The following is a 23,586-nucleotide window of genomic DNA, read 5'->3' as shown; positions in this document are numbered from 1 at the left end:
TAACATATTTTTATCCTACCGAATGGTTTATGTATACACCCAATACATTATTGTTTATGGTTTGATACTAGTCAACTGGTCACACCTTGAGTGCACCTGTACTTATTTTTTGCTATCACATTTAATTTAGGTATTTTTAATACCGCCATCTAGTGGACAGAGAGTATCACTACACCATCGATTAATATTCATTTTATTTTGTTGATCCTCGCTATCTAGCGTAGGACTGTTCACAGGCTCACACCCTGGTCACACAGGGAATACAACAGACAGCGCCACCACCCCCAACTTTTGTATTTATATTATCTATGTTTTCCTTGGACAACATGTTTTAGGGGGGGCAGCAGTCTGTTATCCACTTTTTCCTTCCTCATACCTACTTTACATACGCGCAGGCAACACCTTTTCTTTTCTAGACTATAAAAGGGCCCAGGGCAGCTTCCCCCTTTGCCCTGCCTTAAAGACAGCCCTGAGCTCACCTATACCACAGTGCTGCACAAAAAAACATGTCTCGAACATGTCTCACAGTATAATAAATTACCATTTGCTCTGACAGTACAGCAGTGCTGTAAAGTGAACACAAAGCCAGTCACATTACTCTCTGCACCAGAGGAGCTTGCAATCTAATGCCTCGTACACACAACAGTTTTTCTCAGCAGGAAAAAAAAACGATGTTTTTCCCGACGGGATTCCTCTCAAGCCTGCCTTGCATACACACCGTCAGGCCAAATACCGGCCATCCAAAGCGTGGTGACGTACAACACGTACGACGGGACTATAAAGGGGAGGTTCCATTCAAACGGCGCCACCCTTTGGGCTGCTTTTGCCGATCCTCGTGTTAGTAAAATTTTGGTGAGAGACGATTCACGCTTTTCAGTCTTCATGCTTTTCAGTCCGTTACAGCGTGACGAATGTGATACCTCCATTACGAACGCTAGTTTTACCAGAACGAGCGCTTCCGTCTCATACTTGGTTCTGAGCATGTGCGTTTTCCCCCCCTTGGAAAAGCGTATACACAGCCAGTTTTCCCGACGGGAAAAAAGAAAGCTAGTTCGCTTTTTTTTCCGGCAGTTTTCTCGTCGGGAAAACTGCGACGAAGCTTACACACTGACGGTTTTCCCGGCCAAAAGCCCTCATGGCAGTTTTCCCGACAGGAAAACCGGTCGTGTGTACGAGGCATCATATCTCTCCACAGTCACACGTACTTGGAGTAAATTTTAGGTGAACCCGTCAGACCTCTGCAAATATTTGTTTATTTTGGGAATCTGAAGCATTCAGGATGAACATACATCAGCTCTACAGATTCAGTCACTTTACATGAAGACTTTGATATGTAGATAAAGCTTTCCAGACTTGTTCCCGGATCAGTTTGGTCTTCACTCCATAAATAATCGGATTTAGCATGGGAGGAACGAGAGTGTACGTATCGGCTAGAATTATATGAACGTAAGGTGGAATCCTTTTACCGCCATACCGGTGGGACAGGAAAGTGAAGAGGGCCAGACCATAAAAACTTAGAAAGATGCACATATGAGGTATGCAGGTGTTAAAGGTCTTCAGTCGGGCCTCTTTGGATGGAAGCCTGAAGACGGCGTGGAAGATGGCGCAGTAGGATATCAAAATAAACAGCATGTCTGTTCCTGAGATTGTGAACGCCACAGCCAAACCCAGAGCGCTGTTTATTCTGATGTCGGCAGCAGCAAGTTTCACGATCGCCATGTGCTCACAGTATGAATGGGGCACAACGTTGGTTCTAAATGCTGGAAATCTCTGGATCAAAATTATGCAGGGAGAAAACAAAATGACCGCTCTGAGCAGTAAGAAGATGACCAGTTTAACGATGATGGAGTTGGTCATTATGGACCCGTAGCTGAGCGGTTGACAGATGGCGATATAACGGTCAAATGCCATACCAAGCAAAAGTCCCGACTCCAAGCTGGTGAAGGAATGAAGGAAGAACATCTGGAGGAGACATGACTCAAAACCAATGTGTCTCTTCTGGAACCAAAAGATGGACAGCATTTTTGGGGCAATGCTTGTGGACAGAAGGGCGTCATTGGAGGCCAACAGAGAAAGAAAAATAAACATAGGCTTGTGGAGGACAGAAGAGGCTGAGATGACGGCCAGGAGTATCATATTTCCCAACAAGCCCAGGACATAACATAAGCAAACAACGAGACCTACCCACTTATAAACTCCTTCTAGTCCGGGAATCCCAACCAGGATGAATGAGGTGGGATAGAATGTGCCATTGACTTTGATGTTCTTTATTTCACCGTTGATCATCTTCTGCACCCAAGTCCACAGTTGGAGGATTAATATACTGTAAGGTCACCTAGGTTACCTAATGGGATAGAAGACTTATAATTAGGACTGGAGAATGAATACAAATTAAAAGTACCGTATATACTCGAGTATAAGCCGAATTTTCCAGCACATTTTTTTTGGTGCTGAAAATGCCCCCCTCGGCCTATACTCGAGTCAAATTTGGGGACCCAGTACCGGCCGGCCGTAGGTCCCCTGGATCCCAAAGTTGGCACACATATAGCCCCACTCTTCCTCTACAAGTTTGCAAAGTTTTTAGTCCGGTTGACCTACAGGCAGGGAGCAATTATTTTTCAAAGTCGGGCACCCCTTCTATAGACTCCCATGTTAAACTGTAATTTCTCCGGTGAATTTGGGGACCCGGTACCGGTCGGTCGTAGGTCCCCTGGACCCGGAACTTGGTACACATGTAGCCCCATTTCTCCTCTACAAGTGTGAAAAGTTTGTTGTTCTTCCATAGACTCCCATGTTAAACGTCAGTCTAGTCATGGACACAGTGAGGCATGGACACAGTGAGGCATGGGCACAGTGAGGCATGGACACAGTAAGGCATGGGCACAGGGAGGCATGGACATGGACACAGTGAGGCACAGTGAGGCATGCAGATGGACACCCTAGGCTTATACTCGAGTCAATACATTTTCCCAGTTTTTTGTGGTAAAATTAGGTGCCTCGGCTTATATTCGGGTCGGTTTATACTCGGGTATATATGGTAATAATTTTTTTTAATGGGAGAACATTACTTGGTCTGTAAATACAGTAATTGATAAATAAAAAAAAAAAATACTTTTATCTGACTAGGAAGATGTTTTAGACATGCGCACACTGAAATATTTTGGTTTCGGAATTTTGTTTTTGTCTGAAAAATACATATACCGTATTTATCGGGGTATTGCTCGCTCCGGCGTATAGCGCGCACCCATAAATTGGACTCACATTCCTGTAAAAAAAAGATTTTAGTACTTACAGTTTTGGTGTCTTGCGCGGCGTCTGCGGCTTCGGTGGTGTCCTCCTCGTCGGGTCCGGCGTCCTTCTGCGGTGTCCTCCCCGCTCGACTTCCCGCGCTGAGTTTGAACTACTGCGCTGGCATATACCGAGCGTAGTACACTCGTGTATAGTCGGGCAGGCTCGGCTCCTCTCACCGGTCACGTCCTGTGCGTCCTGTACGTCCAGGACGTGACTGCGAGTAGTTACTCCCGAAATTCGTTTTTATTTATTTTGTTTTGTTAAAAAATGCATTCGTCTGAAAATCCAAATTAATTAAGGTCAAATCTGTCATTGAAGGCTTATGGTGTCTGTCGAATGTTCTAAGAAGATTCGACGGAGCAGCTAAACTACGACGCCGCAATCGTATATTTCCGGTCAAATGTTCCACCTACAAGCTATATAAGAATTCTAATGTTGTATGACACTAGTAATAATTATATTTATAAATTATTATTACTAGTCAACCAACATTCTAATTCTTCAATAGCCATTGGGCAGAGCATTCGACCGGAAATGTACGATGGCGGCGTCGTACAGTTTAGTTGCTACGTCGAATCTTCTTAGAACATTCGACAGACACCATAAGCCTTCAATGACAGATTCAGTTTGTATGTTTTTCGCTGCTTCGATGTTCATGTTGAATGGTCTACCCCAACACTGGGCCAGATTCACAAAGAGATACGACGGTGAATCTACAGATATCTCCTGATCCCCCATCGTATCTCTGACTTACACTGGTCCTATCTATGCGCCTGGTTCATAGAATCAGATACGCATAGATAGGGCTAAGATCCGACAGTGTCACACTGTGTTACACTGTCGGATCTTTTTTTAAATTTAAAAATGGCGCCGGGGGCGTTCCCGCTGATTTACAATAAATAATATGTAAATCAGCGAGATACGCAAATTCACGAACGTACGCGGACCCGTCGCAGTGTTCTTACGTCGTTTCCGTAGCGGTTTTCCGTCGTATACTCACCCCTTCTTTTATCAGGCGCAGCCAATGTTAAGTATAGCCGGCGTTCCCGCGTCGAATTTGAATTTTCCTACGTCGTTTGCGTACGCCGATTCACGAACACGCGCGTCGCAAGTCCCGCTCACGTCGCAACCACTGACGTCCTAGTGACGTCAGTGGGAGCAATGCACGCCGGGAAATTCTACGGACGACGCATGCGCATTTAAATCGGCGCAAGAACGCGCCTGATTTAAATATGACACTCCCCTAGCCGCGGAATTTGAATTCCGCTGGGGGATTTAGGATCCGCCGTCGCAAGTTTGGAGGTAAGTGGTTTGTGAATTAGCCACTTGCCTCCTAAACTTGCGGGAGCGGATCTTAATTCACGTAGATCGAGCGGATCTATAGATCCGCTGCGCTACGTGAATCTGGCCCATAGTCTCTATAATGTCGAATCTTTTCTCTCTATGTAGAATAATCTTGGACTAATAGAGTTAGGTTAGGCCAGTGTTTCTCAATTCCAGTCCTCAGGCCCCCCCAACAGGTCAGGTTTTCAGGATTTCCATTATTTTGCACAGGTGATTTGATCAGTTTCACTGCCTTAGTAATCACCACAGCTTTTTCATCTGAGGGAAATCCTGAAAACCTGACCTGTTGGGGGGGCCTGAGGACTGGAATTGAGAAACACTGGGTTAGGCACATTCGACCGCAGGTTCCATAGACACAGATCGCTATTGTCAGCGTCATGTCGAATCTCCTATCTATATCGAACTTTTGTAGCAACGAAAATGAAAATAAAGCATTTTTTTATGTCGGATCTTTCAGATTTCTGATTCTTCGCATTTGTTTTTGTTTGTTAAAACGATAACGAAAATACCCGTAATTCGGACGAAAATGCATTCAGAGGAAAACGAATGCACATTTCTACTATGTATTAGACACAATAAGCATGCTGTATTGGATGAGGTCATATATATACATGGGAGTGGAATAAGGGGTTGCAGGGGTCACAATCGCAACCCCGCCCCTAGCTCCAGGGGGCCCCAGCAGCCTCCCTGATATATTATCATACCCTCCACAAAGTCTAGCTCCGATCTGCCCTAGGGCCCCACAGCCACGCTCCAGTACTGGGCTTCTTCCACAGTCCACACCCCTCCAATTTCATTGGCTGGGGAGAAGCTGTGAGGCATTTCCTGAATGGTTAGGAGCACGGGGTGAGAACAGCCCAGGATGGGGAAGTGTCTGTGCTGGGTGATGGCAACATGGAATGGTAACCGTGCTTAGCAAGGCAAGAGGAGGAGAGTGCCGTCCTCTAGCCATGATGGGTGAGGTAAGCCACCGCTCAGTATCTCCTAGTCACTGTCTGGGATTCTCTGTACCCCCCCACCCACCCGGGGATGTCCGCTTACCCCACTTCCCTGACAAATGGGGAAAAGACAAACCTCTGGGAGGTGACCTTCCCCAACACCTGCCAACACTGATAGAGAAACCATCAGAAATTGCTGAAACAAATCTCCTAACACCTCCTCAGGGGTCCCCTGAAGGGCTGCAGGCTCCAGATTTTGTGTCACATGACTTTGCCCTCCCAGATCTAAGTTGCGCCCCCCCAAAGCCCCCTGACTACCCCCTCCACCCTGGATAATATGCCCGGCTGCTAAGCTCCGTTTCCATTACAGAACTCGATACTGCTCCTCCTCCGCAGGGCTGTAATCACATTCCTTTACAACACAGCCACGATCTGCACAGGGTGTATCTGCCTAGTGCAACTACACTGCCGTTCCGACCAGAGAATTCTGATCCTCTGATTCTCCAGCGGTGATCCCTGTCCTCTGATTCTCCAGTGGTGATCCCCGTCTTCCGATTCTCCAGCGGTGATCCCTGTCCTCTGATTCTCCAGCGGTGATCCCCGTCTTCCGATTCTCCAGCGGTGATCCCTGTCCTCTGATTCTCCAGCGGTGATCCCTGTCCTCTGATTCTCCAGCGGTGATCTCTGTCCTCTGATTCTCCAGCGGTGATCCCTGTCTTCTGATTCTCCAGCGGTGATCCCCGTCCTCGGATTCTCCAGCGGTGATCCCTGTCCTCTGATTCTCCAGCGGTGATCCCTGTCCTCTGATTCTCCAGCGGTGATCCCTGTCCTCTGATTCTCCAGCGGTGATCCCTGTCCTCTGATTCTCCAGTGGTGATCCCTATCCTCTGATTCTCCAGCGGTGATCCCTGTCCTCTGATTCTCCAGCGGTGATCCCTGTCCTCTGATTCTCCAGCGGTGATCCCTGTCCTCTGATTCTCCAGCGGTGATCCCTGTCCTCTGATTCTCCAGTGGTGATCCCTATCCTCTGATTCTCCAGCGGTGATCCCTGTCCTCTGATTCTCCAGCCGTGATCCCTGTCCTCTGATTCTGTGAACTCAAAACTCTTAAGCCACCTTGAGTATCTTGGCGTGCGGTGGATATGTGGTAACGGGGGGGGGGGGGTCCCAGGTCAACTTTTGCATCGGGGCTCACAAGCTTCAAGCTATGCCTCTGTGTGTATATATATATATATATATATATATATATATATATTTTATCAGGGTGCTTTTCCTAGCCTATGAGTCCATTTGTGGACAAGCTGAGCTTGGACATCCAGGGTTACACCCAGATGTGCCAATATTTCTACTGTATTCCTGAGGATAGCCCCTTGGATTCGCAGGTTGCATGTCATAGTCGGCCTTTTGGGACTTTCCAGATAATAATGTGACCAACATTCTGGGTTACTATTCTTTAGCCAACATTCTCTTTTGACGATTGTTAAGACATGGTCATCACCTTTAGCAATAGGCTACTTACTTAGAAAGCCAACAGGGTTGATTTACTTAAACCAGAGAGTGTAAAATCTGGTGCAGCTCTGCATAGAGACCAATCAGCTTCCAGGTTTTATTGTCAAAGCTTGACTGAAAAAGCTGAAGTTAGAAGCTGATTGGCTGTCAATGAAATCCTTCACCACTCACGTCTTTGTCCTTCACCACTCTCGTGCTTGTCCTTCACCACTCTCGTCTTTGTCCTTCACCACTCTCGTGCTTGTCCTTCACCACTCTCGTCTTTGTCCTTCCCCACTCCCGTCTTTGTCCTTCCCCACTCTCGTGCTTGTCCTTCACCACTCACGTCTTTGTCCTTCACCACTCTCGTGCTTGTCCTTCACCACTCACGTCTTGGTCCTTCACCACTCACGTCTTGGTCCTTCACCACTCACGTCTTGGTCCTTCACCACTCACGTCTTGGTCTTTCACCACTCACGTCTTTGTCCTTCACCACTCACGTCTTTGTCCTTCACCACTCACGTCTTGGTCCTTCACCACTCACGTCTTGGTCCTTCACCACTCACGTCCTTTTCCTTCACCACTCACGTCTTGGTCCTTCACCACTCATGTCTTGGTCCTTCACCACTCACGTCTTGGTCCTTCACCACTCACGGCTTTGTCCTTCACCACTCACTTCTTTGTCCTTCACCACTCACATCTTTGTCCTTCACCACTCTCGTCTTTGTCCTTCCCCACTCCCGTCTTTGTCCTTCCCCACTCTCGTGCTTGTCCTTCACCACTCACGTCTTTGTCCTTCACCACTCTCGTGCTTGTCCTTCACCACTCTCGTCTTTGTCCTTCCCCACTCCCGTCTTTGTCCTTCCCCACTCACGTCTTTGTGCTTCACCACACAGGTATTTGTCTTTCATCACTAGAGTCTTAGTCCTTCATCGCTCAGGTCTTTGTCTTTCATCAATTTGGTATTTGTTCTTCACCACTCTGGTATTGTGCTTCACCACTCTGGTTTTTGTCCTTCCCCCACTGAAGTATTGGTCCTTCACCACTCAGGTTTTTGTCTTGCACCACCTAGGTATTTGTCTTTCACCACTCTGTTATTGTCTTTCACCACTCTGGTCTCTGTCTGTCACAACTCTAGTATTTGTCTGTCACCACTCAGGTCTTTGTCCTTCACCACTCTGGTCTCTGTCTGTCACCACCCAGGTCTTTGTCCTTCACCACCCAGGTCTTTGTCTTTCACCACTCAGTTCTTTGTCCTTCATCACTCAGGTATTTGTCCTTCTCCACTTGGGTCTTTGTCCTTCATCACTCAGGTCTTTGTCCTTTCCCACTTGGGTCTTTGAAATGAAACCACTTGTCGACCAGCGCATGACGATATACGTCGACACAACGGCACGGCTGGGCATATGGGCATACAGGTACGTCCCCTTTAAGATGCAGCATTGTGGGCGCGCGCCCGCCGAGATCGTCTCACAGTGAGAAAGAAGGGGGAAATGCTGATAAACTAGCATTTCCCCATTCTTCCTAGTGACAGGACACTGATCACAGCTTCCTGTAATCGAAAGCTGTGATCAGTGTCATGTCACATGTAGCCCATCCCCCTACAGTTGAAACACATCCCTAGGACACACTTAACCCCTTCAGCACCCCCTAATGGTTAACCCCTTCACTGCCAGTGTAATTTTTACAGTAATCAGTGCATTTTTATAGCACTGATCGCTGTATAAATGACAATGGTCCCAAAATGGCGTCAAAAGTGTCCGATGTGTCCGCCATAATGTCGCAGTCATGATAAAAATCGCTGATCGCCGTCATTACTAGTAAAAAAAAATATTAATAAAAATGCCATAAAACTATCCCAAATTTTTTAAACGCTATAACTTTTGCGCAAACTAAGGTTGTCCCGATACTAGTATTGTATCAGGACCGATACCAAACATTTCCCCCGAGTACTTGTACTCGAGGCAAATGCTCCGATGCTTCACCCTTATATCTGACTGTCCCTGTATCCTCCTCCTCCATGCTGCTCTCCCCCTCCGGGCTTTGTGTCCCCCCTCCGTGCCGCTGCTGTCCTCCTCCGTTCTGCTCTCCCCCTCCATGCTCCGTGTCTCCCCCTGTCTCTGCTGTCCTCCTCCGTTCTGCTCTCCCCCTCCGGGCTTTGTGTCCCCCCTTTGTGCCGCTGCTGTCCTCCTCCGTTCTGCTCTTCCCCTCCATGCTCCATGTCCCCCCTGCCGCTGCTGTCCTCCTCTGTTTCGCTCTCCCCCTCCATGTCCCTCCTCCGTGCTGCTGCTTTTCCCTTTCGTGCTTGGTGTCACCCTCCATGTCCCCCTCTGTGCTCTGTGTCCCCCTCCACGTCATCCTCCTCCCCCCTCTGTCAGGATGGAGAGTGGCGGTAGGAGCCGCTCTTCATCCTTTTCCGAATGAACAGAGTCAATGATCACTGACTCTGTCCATTCGTATAACTGAGCTTCGTAACCTCCTGTGTTTTTACGATGCTTCAGTTTATGAATGGAGAGGAGACGTTGTCACCTGTCCATTCATTTTCAGTGCAGCAGAGAAAGAAACTGGGGAATCTGTGTCCTTAGTCCCTTTCTCTGTCTCAAAGGGGAGATGTCAAAATATTGCAATAAATAAAAATAATTAATTGTCAAAAATAATACAAATTCAAATAAAAAACACACTGACACCAGCCACCCCCCCCCTAAGAAAGCATTGTAAAAAAAACAACAAAAAATTGTAAAAAAATTTAATTGTAAAATAAAAAAAACACTGACACATGACATAAAAAAAAAGTATCGGTAATCGGTATCGGTACTTGTACTCGGTCTTAAAAAAGTGGTATCGGGACAACCCTAGCGCAAACCAATCAATAAGCGGACTAAACTGAGGAAAAAAAACGTTTTTTTATATATTTTTTGGAGGATATTTATTATAGCAAAAGTAAAAAATATTGAATTTTTTTCAAAATTGTCGCTCTATTTTTATTAATAGCGCAAAAAATAAAAAACACAGAGGTGATCAAATTTTAGTTTATCCTAATCAGCCCTAATTAACTCTTTATTACCCTTCCCTGCTTATAATTATATTCCTGATTAATTTTATTTGTTTATTTCTGTTTTACAGCCTAATTATATTTAAACCTTTTTATTTGCATTTGTGTTTTTTTTGTATTAAAAAAAAGCACACCATTAAAAAAAGGCCTTTATTATTATTATTTTTTTGCATAAAAGAGAAAAAGCTTTGTAGCGTCATATTAAATAGGACAACCTATAGAATAACTTTTATACTTTTTATTAATAGTAACAATATTTTTTTTAGATAACATTTATACTTGTTTTAAATAACATTTATACTTTTTATCAATAGTAACAATTATTTTTTAAACTAACACAAAGTTGTTTTTTCTTACTTATGTTACTTTTTTTGACTATGGATTACTTAAAAAAAAAATATAATATTTAAAGTTTTTCATTTGTTTTGTTCTTTTTTTTTCTTTTTCTTTTTTTTACTTTTTGGATTAAAAAAAAGCACGACATTGAAAAAAAAGGCCTTTATTTATTTTTTGCATAAAAGAGAAAAAGCTTTGTAGTGTCATGTTAACTAGGACAGCCTAGCCCTATAGAATAGCATTTATACTTTTTCTCAATAGTCAATTTTTATTTTTTAAAACTAACACAAAGTAGGTTTTTCTTACTTATTTTACTTTTTTTTGTCTATGGATTACTTAAAAAAAAAGGAAATCATTTTTAAAAAGACAATATAAGTTACATAGTTCCATAGTTCCATAGTTCCATAGTTACATAGTTAGTCAGGTTGAAAAAAGACACAAGTCCATCCAGTTCAACCACAAAAAATAAAAAATAAATAAACAAACAAAATAAGAAACACAATACAATCCCATACACCAAACTCCATACATACAGTTGATCCAGAGGAAGGCAAAAACCCCAGCAGAGTAAGTAAATTAAAGCCTTGTTTAATAATATTTTAAAATTAACACATTAGAATATTTAGATGATAATTGTAACATAAGTGGGGATCACATCGGTGTCACACACAAACTAATGCCCTGTACACACGATCGGAATTTCCGATGGGATAAAATCCGATGGAATTTTCCGTCGGAATTCCATTCAGGCTGTCTTGCATACACACTGTCAGACCAAAATTCCGACCGTCCAAAACGCGGTGACGTAAAACACTACAATGAGCCAAGAAAAATGAAGTTCAATGCTTCCGAGCATGCGTCGGAGTTCCACACAGACGATTGGAATTTCCAATAGGATTTTTTTCCATCGAAAAAAAATAAAACATGTTCTATTTCAAAACTCCAAAGGAAAAAAAGTCTGATGGGGCCCACACACGGTTGGAATATCCAATGAAAAAATTCCGTCTGACTTTTTTTATTGGAAATTCCGATCGTGTGTACAAGGCATAACAGTTTGTATCAGATCATTCATAAAACCATCTTCTCTTATTATATTACCGGATTTTATATCCCGAGGTCCTTCAAGACGTACAATAAAGACACTCCATGGAATTCTTTCTTTTATCCTTCCAATATAATAAATGATCAGATCTCTTCTCACCCGTCCGGCGTTCTCTCTTCATGCAGAGCTGCAGTTGTATTAATACCGACTGAGAATTATCACCGGTCTTCTTTCCCGAGAAAGGCCGCCGTCTACAAAACCCAACAGACCGTCTTCATCTGCAAGACCCAAAAGACCGTCTTCGTCTACAAGACCCAACAGACCGTCTTCGTCTACAAGACCCAACAGACCGTCTTCGTCTACAAGACCCAACAGACTGTCTTCATCTACAAGACCCAACAGACCGTCTTCGTCTACAAGACCCAACAGACCGTCTTCGTCTACAAGACCCAACAGACCGTCTTCGTCTACAAGACCCAACAGACCGTCTTCGTCTACAAGACCCAACAGACCGTCTTCGTCTACAAGACCCAACAGACTGTCTTCATCTACAAGACCCAACAGACCGTCTTCGTCTACAAGACCCAACAGACCATCTTTGTCTACAAGACCCAACAGACCGTCTTCGTCTACAAGACCCAACAGACCGCCACCTCCCCGAAATCATTATAATTGGATCGTCTGAGATTTGTGTGTTGGAACCAAAGCATCAGATATAGAAATACCAACAAAGCAGAAATAAAAAAATATATATTCACATGATTTGGGTATTTTTTTATGGTTGGCATTGGAATCTTTTTGTATTTGGCAAAACATCACAAGAGCTAGACATGTGTGGTTTGTTTTGTTCCAAATCGAAATTCGGACACATTTTTGGTGTTATTTTGAAAATTCAAATGTTTCCCAATTTCCAAATGACAATGGTAACAAATGTAAACAAATCCAAAACACTGAAGTTAAAATTCCAGACTAAATTTGAATTCAAATAGTTTTTCGAAATGTGAACCGCTTCCCGACTGCCGCACGAAGATATACGTCGACAGAATGGCACGGACAGGCAAATGGGTGTATATATATACGTCCCTTTCAATTTGCAGTGAGCTCCGTGACCATGCCTGCAGGACCGGGTCACGGAACTGACATTAGTATGCAGTTTCCCCCAAACATGGCCATTGATATAGAGCAGGGGTCCTCAAACTATGGGCCGTCGGCTGCATCTGGAGAAACATGACAGGTCCGGACAAAGGGCGGGACCTTTTAAGTTAAGAAGTGGCTGATTGGTTACTAGGCAGTGGGACAGTCCCAGCAATCAATCACTTGACTTTCACTTGCAAAGTCCTGGCCTTTGTCCGGACCTGCCCTGCTTGATGTGATTAAGGTAGCAGCGGGGGGGGGGGGGGGTGCTGTGATATTATATAAGGGGCGGCAGTGTAATATCGATGGGGGGATCTGTTATGGGGGAGTCTGTGATGCGGGAGTCTGTTATGGAGGGATCTATTAGGCCCCGTACAGACGAGCAGACAGTCCGATAAAAACGGTCCACCGGACCGTTTTCATCGGACATGTCCGCTCGGAGATTTTGGTCTGATGGCTGTACACACCATCAAACCGAAATCCGCACGGACAGACAGCGCGGTGACGTGGCGGTGACGTTGACGCCGCCACGTCACCAAACCAGGAAGTAAAATACTTCCACGCATGCGTCGAATCCATTCGACGCATGCGGGAGATATCTGTCCGCTGGTTAGGTGTACTAACCAGTGGACATGTCCGCCGGACAGCTTTCCAGCGGACATGTTTCTTAGCATGCTAAGAAACATTTGTCCGCTGGAAATCTGTCCGCTAGCCTGTACACACAATCGGATCTGTCCGCTGACACTGGTCCACGGACCAGTTTCAGCGGACATGTCCGGTTGTGTGTACGAAACCTTATGGGTGGAGTCTGTGATGGGGGATCTGTGATGGGGGAGTCTGTGATGGGGAGTCTGTTATAGGTGATCTGTGATTGGGGGGAGACTGTGATTGGGGGGAGTCTGTGATGGGGGAATCTTATAGGGAGATCTGTGATGAGGGAGTCTGTTATGGGGGCTCTGTGATGGAGAGGAGTTTGTGTTGGGGGGCTTTGTGATGGGGTGTCTGTTATGGGGGGGGGCTTTGTGATGGAGAGGCGTTTGTGTTGGGGGGCTTTGTGATGGATGACCTGATATGGGGGCTTTTTGATGGGGGGAGTCTGTGATGGGGGGGTTCTGTGATGGGAGGGATCTGTGATGAGGGGAGTCTGTGAAATACTAATAAGTTTATGTTGATTAAAATTGTTTTTTATTTTAAATATTAAATATTTTTTTCCTGTTTTTTTTTGCACTACAAATAAGATGTGTGCATAGGAATTTGTTCATATTTTTTTAAACTATAGTCCGGCCCCCCAACAGTCTGAGGGACCATAAACTGGCTCCCTGTTTAAAAATTTTGAGGACCCCTGATATAGAGTAACCCCCACCTTCCCCTATAGCCATTATAAGGAGTAACCGCCCTTCTCCCATGGCCATTTCTATGGAGTTTCCCACCCCTCCTCATTGGCCATTAATATTGAATTTTCCCCTACCATGACCATTAATGTGAAGTTGCCCCATTTGTACCTATATTTTGGAGGGTGACTGTTGGAATTTTACCCCATTGGTGAGTTTAGGTACTGATGTTGGGTGAGAAGACCTGGCTCACTATTGGAGTTCCAATTCCTCATCCCAATGGTGTTCAGTAAAGTTGAGGTCAGGACTCTGTGTAGGACACTTGAGTTCATCCACACCAAACTGGTCCCACCATGTCCTTATGGATCTAAACATCTCATTAAAAAAAACATGGCCATTATTATGGCGTTCTCCCTTCAGTATGATGACCCTCTTTGTGGCAATACACCCTATAGTTTTCTGGGAAGACTTTCCACAGGATCTTTAAGGGTGTTTGTGGGAATTTATGTCATTTGTGTGGTCAGGTACTATTATTGGATGTGAAGGCTTCGGTCTCAATTCATCTCAATGGTGTTCAGTAGAGTTGGCTTTGGTCTCGATTCATCTCAATGGTGTTCAGTAGAGTTGGCTTTGGTCCCGATTCATCTCAATGGTGTTCAGTAGAGTTGGCTTTGGTCCCGATTCATCTCAATGGTGTTCAATAGAATTAGCTTTGGTCCCGATTCATCTCAATGGTGTTCAGTAGAGTTGGCTTTGTTCCCAATTCATCTCAATGGTGTTCAGTAGAGTTGGCTTTGGTCCCAATTCATCTCAATGGTGTTCAGTAGAGTTGGCTTTGGTCCCAATTCATATCAATGGTGTTCAGTAGAGTTGGTCTTGGTCCCAATTCATCTCAATGGTGTTCAGTAAAGTTGGCCTTGGTCCCAATTCATCTCAATGGTGTTCAGTAGAGTTGGCCTTGGTCCCAATTCATCTCAATGGTGTTTAGTAGAGTTGGCTTTGGTCCCAATTCATGTCAATGGTGTTCATTAGAGTTGGCTTTGGTCCCGATTCATCTCAATGGTGTTCAGTAGAGTTGGCTTTGGTCCCGATTCATCTCAATGGTGTTCAGTAGAATTAGCTTTGGTCCCGATTCATCTCAATGGTGTTCAGTAGAGTTGGCTTTGGTCCCGATTCATCTCAATGGTGTTTAGTAGAGTTGGCTTTGTTCCCAATTCATCTCAATGGTGTTCAGTAGAGTTTTTCTGGGAAGACTTTCCACAGGATCTTGAAGGGTGTTTGTGGGAAGTTATGTGATTTGTGAGGTCAGGTAATATTATTGGATGCGGAGACCTGGCTTTGGTCCCAATTCATCTCAATAGTGTTCAGTAGGGTTGAGGTCAGGGCTCTGTGCAGGACACTTGAGTCCCTCCACGCCAAACTGGTCACACCATTTATGGAGCTGGCTTTGTACACAGGGTCATGGTGGAATAGAAAAGGGTCTTCACTAAACTGTTACCACAAGGATCGATGAGCCCAGATCTACAATGTCTTTGGAATGTCATAGTAACAGAACCCTTCACTAGTAGGGATAAGCCGGACACACCTGGGTTTGGTTCCCATAGGTTTGGCTGGACATATCAAAAGTTCAGATGCCGAATCTAAACCCCATTGAGGTTCACCACTTCAGCCCCGGACCATTTGGCTGGCGAAAGACCAGAGCACTTTTTGCGATTCGGCACTGGGTCGCTTTAACTGACAATTGCGCGGTCCTGCGACGTGGCTCCCAAACAAAATTGACGTCCTTTTTTTTTCCACAAATAGAGCTTTCTTTTGGTGGTATTTGATCACCTCTGCGGTTTTTATTTTTTGCGCTATAAATAAGAATCCTCAATTTAGGCCGATACGTATTCTTCTACAAATCGCAATAAGCGTTTATTGATTGGTTTGCGCAAAAGTTATTGGCCCAGATTCTCAAATGGCTTACGACGGCGCAGCGCCATGTACGCCGTTGTAAGTCCTAATCTGGGCCATCGTATCTATGCGAGTGATTCTTAGAATCAGTTACGCATATATATCCATTAGATCCGACAGGTATAAGGCTCTTACGCTGTCGCATCTTAAATGCAATATTTTTTTTGTCAGCTAGGTGTCGCCTCCGTCGTTTTCCCCGTCGAGTATGCAAATTAGCTAGATCCGCGAATTCCCGAACGTACGCGCGGCCGACGTAGTGAAGTTACGATGTTTACCTTAGGTTTTTCCGGCCTAAAGTTGCCCCTGCTATATGAGCGGCAACCAATGTTAAGTATGGCCGACGTTCCCGCGTCAAAATTTATAAATTTACGTTGTTTGCGTAAGTCATCCGTGAATGGGGCTGGACGCCATTTACGTTCACGTCGAAACCAATGATGTCCTTGCGACGTCATTTGGAGCAATGCACCCTGGGATATTTTTCGGACGGCGCATGCACAGTACGTTCGGCGCGGGAACGCGCTTAATTTAAATGTTACACGCCCCCTACCCGCCTAATTTGAATTAGGCGGGCTTGCGCCGGGTGATTTACGCTACGCCGCCGCAACTTTACACGCAAGTGCTTTGTGAATAAAGCACTTGCCTGTAAAACTTGCGGCGGCATAACGTAAATGAGATACGTTATGGCCGCCGACATTTACACCATTCTATGAGAATCTGGGCCACTGTGTCTACAAAATAGGGGATAGTTTTACTGTATTTTCATTAATATTTTTTTTTACTAGTAATGGCGGCGATCAGCGTTTTTTATCCTTACTGCGACATTGCGGCGGACACATCGGATACTTTTGATGCTATTTTGGGACCATTGTCATTTATACAGCGATCAGTGCTATAAAAATGCTCTGATTACTGTGTAAATGACACTGGCAGGGAAGGGGTTAACACTAGGGGGCCGAGGAAGGGGTTAAGTGTACAAAAACAACATAGAATATCCAAGCTCAAACTTACCGACCAATCAGCAACCAACCAAATTCACCCGTCTAACAGTGTGCGTTAAAAACAGAGGTTTAGTTGCACGCATTTGCAAACGTATGTGTAAGCTGCAGGCCCCGTCAAGGCGCTCTGTGTACTGCAGGCCCCGTCAAGGCTCTCTGTATACTGCAGTCCTGACTCTAAAATGTAAAGTCTCCTCAATGGAAGCACATGCATGCTGATGGATGGATAAAGGGCGGGTGACTGGAGGTAGCCCAGCCCTCCTTAAAGGGGTTACGTGTGTCCTAGGGAGTAATTCTAACTGTGTGGGGGCGGGGCTTACTGTGAAATGACACTGATCACTGCTCCCGGTTACAGGGAGCAGACGATCAGTGACATATGTCACCAGGCAGAACAGGGAGATGCCTTGTTCACACAGGCATCCCCCCGTTCTGCCTCTCTGTGACCCGATCGTGGGACACTGGCGGACATCGAGTCCGCGGGTCACGGGGAGTGCGCCGGGCGTGCTCGTGTCCCCAGTGCATAGGATGGCAACCCCCCCTTTTTTTATAAAATGTTATATTTTATTTTTTTACATATATTTTGTTTTCTTTTTTTTTCTTTTATTAAAGGGCCCAGAGGTACCCAGGGCCCCGGATGGCTACCCCCTTTTTTTTTTTTATATATATATATTTTTTATTTCATTTTTTTCTTTTATCTTATTATTAAAGGGCCTGGAGGTCTCCAGGGCCCCGAATGGCTACCCCCCTTTTTTTTCTTTTTATATATATTTGTTTTCTTTTTTTTTTTCTTTTATCTTTTTATCAACCACTTAAGCCCCGGACCAAAATGCAGGTAAAGGACCAGGCCCCTTTTTGCGATTGGGCACTGCGTCGCTTTAACAGACAATTGCGCGGTCGTGCGACGTGGCTCCCAAACAAAATTGCCATCCTTTTTTTCCCACAAATAGAGCTTTCTTTTGGTGGTATTTGATCACCTCTGCGGTTTTTATTTTTTGCGCTATAAACAAAAATAAAGCAACAATTTTGAAAAAAATTCAATATTTTTTACTTTTTTGTTATAATAAATATCCCCAAAAACATATATCTAAAAAAAAAATTTCCTCAGTTTAGGCCGATACGTATTCTTCTACCTATTATTGGTAAAAAAAAATCGCAATAAGCGTTTATCGATTGGTTTGCGCAAAATTTATAGCGTTTACAAAATAGGGGATAGTTTTATTGCATTTTTTTTTTTACTACTAATGGCGGCGATCAGCGATTTTTTTCGTGACTGCGACATTATGGCGGACACTTCGGACAATTTTGACACATTTTTGGGACCATTGTCATTTTCACAGCAAAAAATGCATTTAAATTGCATTGTTTATTGTGAAAATGACAGTTGCAGTTTGGGAGTTAACCACAGGGGGCGCTGTAGGAGTTAGGGTTCACCTAGTGTGTGTTTACAACTGGGGGGTGTGGCTGTAGGTGTGACATCATCGATCGAGTCTCCCCTATAAAAGGATCACTCAATCGATGCGCCGCCACAGTGAAGAATGGGGAAGCCGTGTTTACATACGGCTCTCCCCGTTCTTCAGCTCCGGGGAGCGATCGCGACGGAGCGGCTATAAACGAATAGCCGCGCTCTCGTCCCGGATCGCTCCCCGAGGCTTACCGACCGCCGAATGTAGTGGGGGGTCCCGATCGGACCCCCCACCCACGTCTAGGCAGGCACGTATAGGTACGTTGATGTGCCTGTCCGTGCCATTCTGCTGACGTATATCTACATGAGGAGGTCGGGAAGTGGTTAAAGGGCCCTGGGGACCTGGATGGCTACCCCCCTTTTTTTTGTCAGCACCCAAAGGCCTCCTGACCTCAATTTGCGGCGGCAGCACCCCCCGCTTCTCAATCAATCCGTGGCACCCCCGCTTCTCAATTCACAATTCACGCCCCCCACTTCTCAATTTTCGCAATTAGCGGCAGCTCGCGGCAACCCCCCCCTACTTCTCAATTTGAGGCGGCAGCACCCCCCCGCAATCTCTGCTCCAAGGGGGCCCATGCCTGAAGCTGTGTAAGGGGCCCCATAATTCCTGATGGCGGCCCTGCTCATGATGACCCCTGTCCTCAGCCAAAAGAGCCTACAATGGTCACGTGAGTATCAGAACTGGGGGACGGAGCAATGGAAGAAGGTGGGCTGGTTTTCTTTTCCATCATGAAGATGCCCGGGTGCGTCCCTTACCCGGGGAAGAGGTGGCACCAGGAGGCAGTATGGGAAGAAGACCAGCCGGCGGAGACAGGGTGACCCTTTGGGCAAAGTTCTGCTGGACAACCTTGGCTCCTCCCATTCATGTGGGAGGTTACTTGACATGCAACACCTACCTAAACATTGTTGGGGACCAAGTACACCCCTTCATTGAAGCCGCATTCCCCGGTGGCAGTGGCCTCCTTCCTCAGGAAAATGCACCCGGCAAAGAATGGTTTCCGTAATACAATAAGACGTTTTTTCTCCAGATCTCGATCCAATCGCGCATCTGTGGGGTGTGTTGAAAAAACAAGTCTGATCCAAGGAGGCCCCGCCTCTCAACTTACAGGACCTTAACCACTTCAATACCGGGGGGGGGCACTTCGCCCCCCTCCCCCCCTGCCCAGGACAGTTTTGAGCTTTCAGCACTGTGGCACTTTGAATGACAATTGCGCGGTCGTGCTACACTGCACCCAAACTACATTTTTATAATTTTCTCCCACAAATAGAACTTTCCTTTGGTGGTGTTTGATCACTTCTGCGTTTTTTTTTTTTTTTTTTTTTTTTTTTTCATTTCTGTTACAAAATTTAGCTTTCTCCTTCACTGACTGGCACTGATGAGTCACCACCAATGGGCACTGATGAGGAGGCACTGATGGGCACTGACAGACAGCACTGATAGGTGGCCTTAATGAGCACTGACAGGCAGCACTGACAGGCAGCACTGATGGGCACTGACAGGCAGCACTGATGGGCACTGACAGGCAACACTGATGGGCGGCACTTATTGGCACTGACAGGCAGCACCGATGGGCACTGACAGGTAGCACCGATGGGCACTGACATGCAGCACCGATGGGCACTGACAGGTGGCATTACTGAGCACTGACAGGCGGCACCGATGGGCACTGACAGGCGGCACCGATGGGCACTGACAGGCAGCACTGATGGGCACTGACAGGCAGCACTGATGGGCGGCACTGATTGGGACTGACAGGCGGCACCAATGGACACTGACAGGCAACACTGATGGGCACTGACAGGCGGCACTGATAGGCACTGACAGGCGGCACTGACAGGTGGCATTGGTGGACACTAATAGATGGGCAGCACTGATGGCCACTGATGAGTTGGCACTGATGAGGTGGCACTGATGGGCACTGATGAAGAGGCACTGATATGTAGAATTGATGGGCACTTATAGGTGGCACTGATATGCAGCACTGATGGGCACTGATGGGCACTGACAGACAGCACTGATGGGCACTGACAGGCAGCACTGATGGGCACTGACAGGTGGCATTGATGGACACTAAAATATGGCACTGATGAGCAGCACTGATTGGGCAGGTTCTGGACAGGTGTTAATACTGGGCACTGATTGGCACTATGATGGACACTGATTGGCACTATGGTGGGCACTGATTTGCACTTTATTGGGCACTGAGAGGGTGTTACGATGGGGCACAGATTGGCAGCTGATTTGTACAATAGATGGGGGCTGTTCTAATAATCAATGTGCTGATTATCAGCACAGACCCCCCCCCTCTGACAGGGAAAGCCGCCGATCGTCTCTCCCTGTCAGCGCAAACCGAGGAATGCCATTTACCGGCACTTCCTGGTTCACACAATGATCAGCTGTGATTGGTCACTGCTGATCACGTGGTAAGAAGCCTCTGACAGAGCCTCCTCACCAGGATCGGTAGAGTAAAAATTACATTTACAAAAAAAAAAAAAACGCTGCTTTTAATTTTTTTGCGTTATAAACAAAAAAAAAGGCCGACATTTTTGGAAAAAATACAAATTTTTTACTTTCTGCTATAAAACATATCATTTATTTCACACATGGTTTTAACCACATATCGCTGCACTCTTTCCATTTTTAGAACACGTGACCTATCTGACCCCTACATGGACCCCTACATGGACCCCCTGACACACCTCCCTGACACAAACACTTACCTTACACCTACACTGACCTACTACACAGACCCACCAGACTCCTACTTTCTGCACTACTCACACCCCCCTCCCCCCTCCACACAGCTCGGTGTAAATCCATACTCCTTACCTCTCTCTGCTCTTCACCAGGACTCTCCTCATGACCTCAGCACTGGATGTGGATGTGCAGAATTCCTTTGGACTCAGTCCCGACTCCCCGCCAGCGCCATCCACCCGCAGCCCGCTCCATGTGTCACATGCTGCACCGCTCCGCGCTGCACCGGCACCGCTTCACGCTGCACCGGCACCGCTCCGCCTCCATGTGTCACACGGACACACGCTGCACCTCCGCACCATGCTCCCATCTCCACCCCGAGCCTCGCCCCTCCGCTCCGCTAGACACACACGTACCAGAGCAGAGGGACAGGTGGAGGGGAAGACAGCGGCCCCGGCGGCTCACACAATGCTTGTCTCCGGCTGCCATGTTCAGTGTTTCCCAGCGCACGGTGATTGGGCGTATGGCAGTCATGTGCGGAGGCGCATACTTGCCAACTGTCCCGTTTTTAACGGGACAGTCCCGTCAAATAGGACCTAGTCCCGGCCAATTTAGCCTGCCGGGACTTGTCCCGGCTAGTGGGGAAGGAACCCAGACCGAAACAACATTGGCCGCCGCAGCTGTCCGCGGCGCTGAATGAGGATCAGGGGGGCCGCACCTGAGTGAGGACCAGGGGGGCCCGCAGCTGAGTGAGGATCAGGGGGGGGGGCGGTCAGCTCAGTCCGCCCCTGAAGGTTCCCCCCGAAAATCTGACTGCAGTCCCGAGCCGCGCTGGAGGGACGAGGTGGGTGGAGCTGCGCTGCTGGCTAGTCTTCCCCTGCCCTGGTTGCTAACGCCTGTGCCGCTTGGCGTGTAGCAACCAGTGACGTCACGGCTGCAACCCCCCATCAGCATTGAAAGCGAGGCACATGAAGAATTTTACTTCCTCCTCCGCGCTACTGCTCCTGGGAGGCTGGGGTCCAACACAGCTGAGCTCCGAGTCAAGTGTGAGGCTGGCTTGAAGAAACAGCAACGAGAGGGAGTGGGAGAATCGCCACCCTGACCTGAGGCTGAGCAGCAGTAAGCGCGGCATCCCCGACACCTCCCAGAGCATGTACACCACCTCCACGTCGGCTCCCAGTCCCAGCTGTGACAGCCTGTCATCAGGAAGAAAGATGGTCTGGCCGAGTGCCCAGGGGACGAGGATGGGCGGGAGGTAGGTGCATCACACACCTACCCACTACAGACAGGGGCTGGGACAGGAAGGACCGCAGGCCAGGCTAGGGGGTCAATTTCACTCACCCCCTCTCTCTCCCATCCAGCTCCCTCTCTCATCTATCCCCCTCTCTCTCTCTTTCTCTCTTTTACAGCTCTCTCTCTTTTACAGCTCTCTCTCTCTCTCTTTTACGTCTCTCTCTCTCTCTCTCTCTCTTTTACATCTCCCTCTCTCTCTCTCTCTTTTACATCTCTCTCTCTCTCTCTCTTTTACATCTCTCTCTCTCTTTTACATCTCTCTCTCTCTCTCTCTCTCTCTCATCCACCACCCTCTCTCTCTCACCCCCACACTATCCCCCTGTGCCTTACACCCCCACACTATCCCCCTGTGCCTTACACCCCCACACTATCCCCCTGTGCCTTACACCCCCACACTATCCCCCTGTGCCTTACACCCCCACACTGTCCCCCTGTGCCTCACACCCCCCACACCGTCCCCCTGTGCCTCGCACCCCCCACACCGTCCCCCTGTGCCTCGCACCCCCCACACCGTCCCCCTGTGCCTCGCACCCCCCACACTGTCCCCCTGTGCCTCGCACCCCCCACATCGTCCCCCTGTGCCTCACACCCCCCACACCGTCCCCCTGTGCCTCACACCCCCCACACCGTCCCCCTGTGCCTCACACCCCCCACACTGTCCCCCTGTGCCTTACACCCCCCACACCGTATCCCCCTATGTCCTCCTCCACCCACCGTGTCCCCTTGTGTCCTCCACCCCCCCACAGTGTCCCCCTGTGCCTTACACCCCCCCCACACGGTGTCCCCCTGTGTTCTCCTCCACCCACCGTGTCCCCCTGTGCTTTACACTCCCCCACCATCCCCCCTATGCCTTACACCCCCCACAGTGTCCCCCTATGGCTTACACCCTCCACAGTGTCCCCCTGTGCCTAACACCCCCCCACAGTGTCCTCCACCCACCGTGTCCCCCTGTGCCTTAACCACCCCCCCACAGTGTCCCTCTGTGCCTTCCACCAACCCACCCCACAGTGTCCCCCTGTGCCTTCTCCCCCCACGGCTGCCCTGAGAGACACTGTGCTGTGTCTGGAGGATCCCAGTGCTCTGCCCCATGCCCTGTGATGTGCTGTGTACTCCCTGATGTGCCCTACTGTGTGCCCCATGGTCTTCTATTGCCCGGGGGCCCCATGGTCTTCTATTGCCCGGGGGCCCCATGAGTTGTCAGTCCGCCCCTGGGCCGCCCGGTGAGGATAAGAG

The 23,586-nt window shown here is 47.4% G+C and overlaps 1 protein-coding gene across 1 annotated transcript; it reads right to left on the bottom strand.

Annotated features, from left to right (window-relative positions):
* Positions 1-1,245: 1,245 nt before the first annotated feature.
* LOC120921593 (olfactory receptor 52A1-like) lies at positions 1,246-2,334 on the bottom strand. The gene has a single exon (XM_040334097.1). The coding sequence runs from the start codon at positions 2,284-2,286 to the stop codon at positions 1,309-1,311; it is 978 nt and encodes a 325-aa protein (XP_040190031.1). The 5' UTR covers positions 2,287-2,334; the 3' UTR covers positions 1,246-1,308.
* Positions 2,335-23,586: the final 21,252 nt, after the last annotated feature.

This window comes from Rana temporaria (assembly GCF_905171775.1).
Source record: "Rana temporaria chromosome 2 unlocalized genomic scaffold, aRanTem1.1 chr2g, whole genome shotgun sequence".
In the NCBI taxonomy this organism is placed as follows: domain Eukaryota; kingdom Metazoa; phylum Chordata; class Amphibia; order Anura; family Ranidae; genus Rana; species Rana temporaria.
Note: the sequence above shows the minus strand (reverse complement) of the source record. Positions and strands in the feature narration are given on the sequence as shown.